This window comes from Egretta garzetta, unplaced genomic scaffold, assembly GCF_000687185.1.
Source record: "Egretta garzetta isolate BGI_Z169 unplaced genomic scaffold, ASM68718v1 scaffold4, whole genome shotgun sequence".
NCBI lineage: Eukaryota > Metazoa > Chordata > Aves > Pelecaniformes > Ardeidae > Egretta > Egretta garzetta.
Window position 1 is genome coordinate 657,215 of NW_009259329.1, and position 316 is coordinate 657,530.

The 316-nt window shown below is 61.4% G+C and overlaps 1 protein-coding gene across 1 annotated transcript in view; it reads left to right on the forward strand.

Moving 5' to 3' along the window:
* Nucleotides 1-316, forward strand: part of LOC104124402 (fibrillin-2) — a 121,153-nt gene that overhangs the window by 106,098 nt on the left and 14,739 nt on the right. The window contains 1 exon segment of the mRNA XM_035892341.1: nucleotides 265-296. Within this exon segment, the coding sequence (XP_035748234.1) occupies nucleotides 265-296 (32 nt within the window).

The following is a 316-nucleotide window of genomic DNA, read 5'->3' on the forward strand; positions in this document are numbered from 1 at the left end:
CCCCCTGCGCCCCCCCCAGCCGCTCGCTGGTGGGGTGGGGTGAGGAGCAGAAACGGCCTTGGCTCTGTGTGAGCCCTGCCCAGCAGGAACCAACACATCCCGGGGTTATCAGCGCTGTTCCCAGCACAAACCCAAACCAGAGCCCCATGCCAGCTACTATGGAAAAAAATAACTATCCCAGTCAAAACCAGCACAGTGACCACATGGTCACTGCATGACCCCAGCTGGCTGGGGTCAACGTGGCAGTGGCTGCAGGGCATGGAGTGTCACGCAGTGGCATGCAGGGGGTCAGCTCTGGGTGTCACTTGGCGATGGC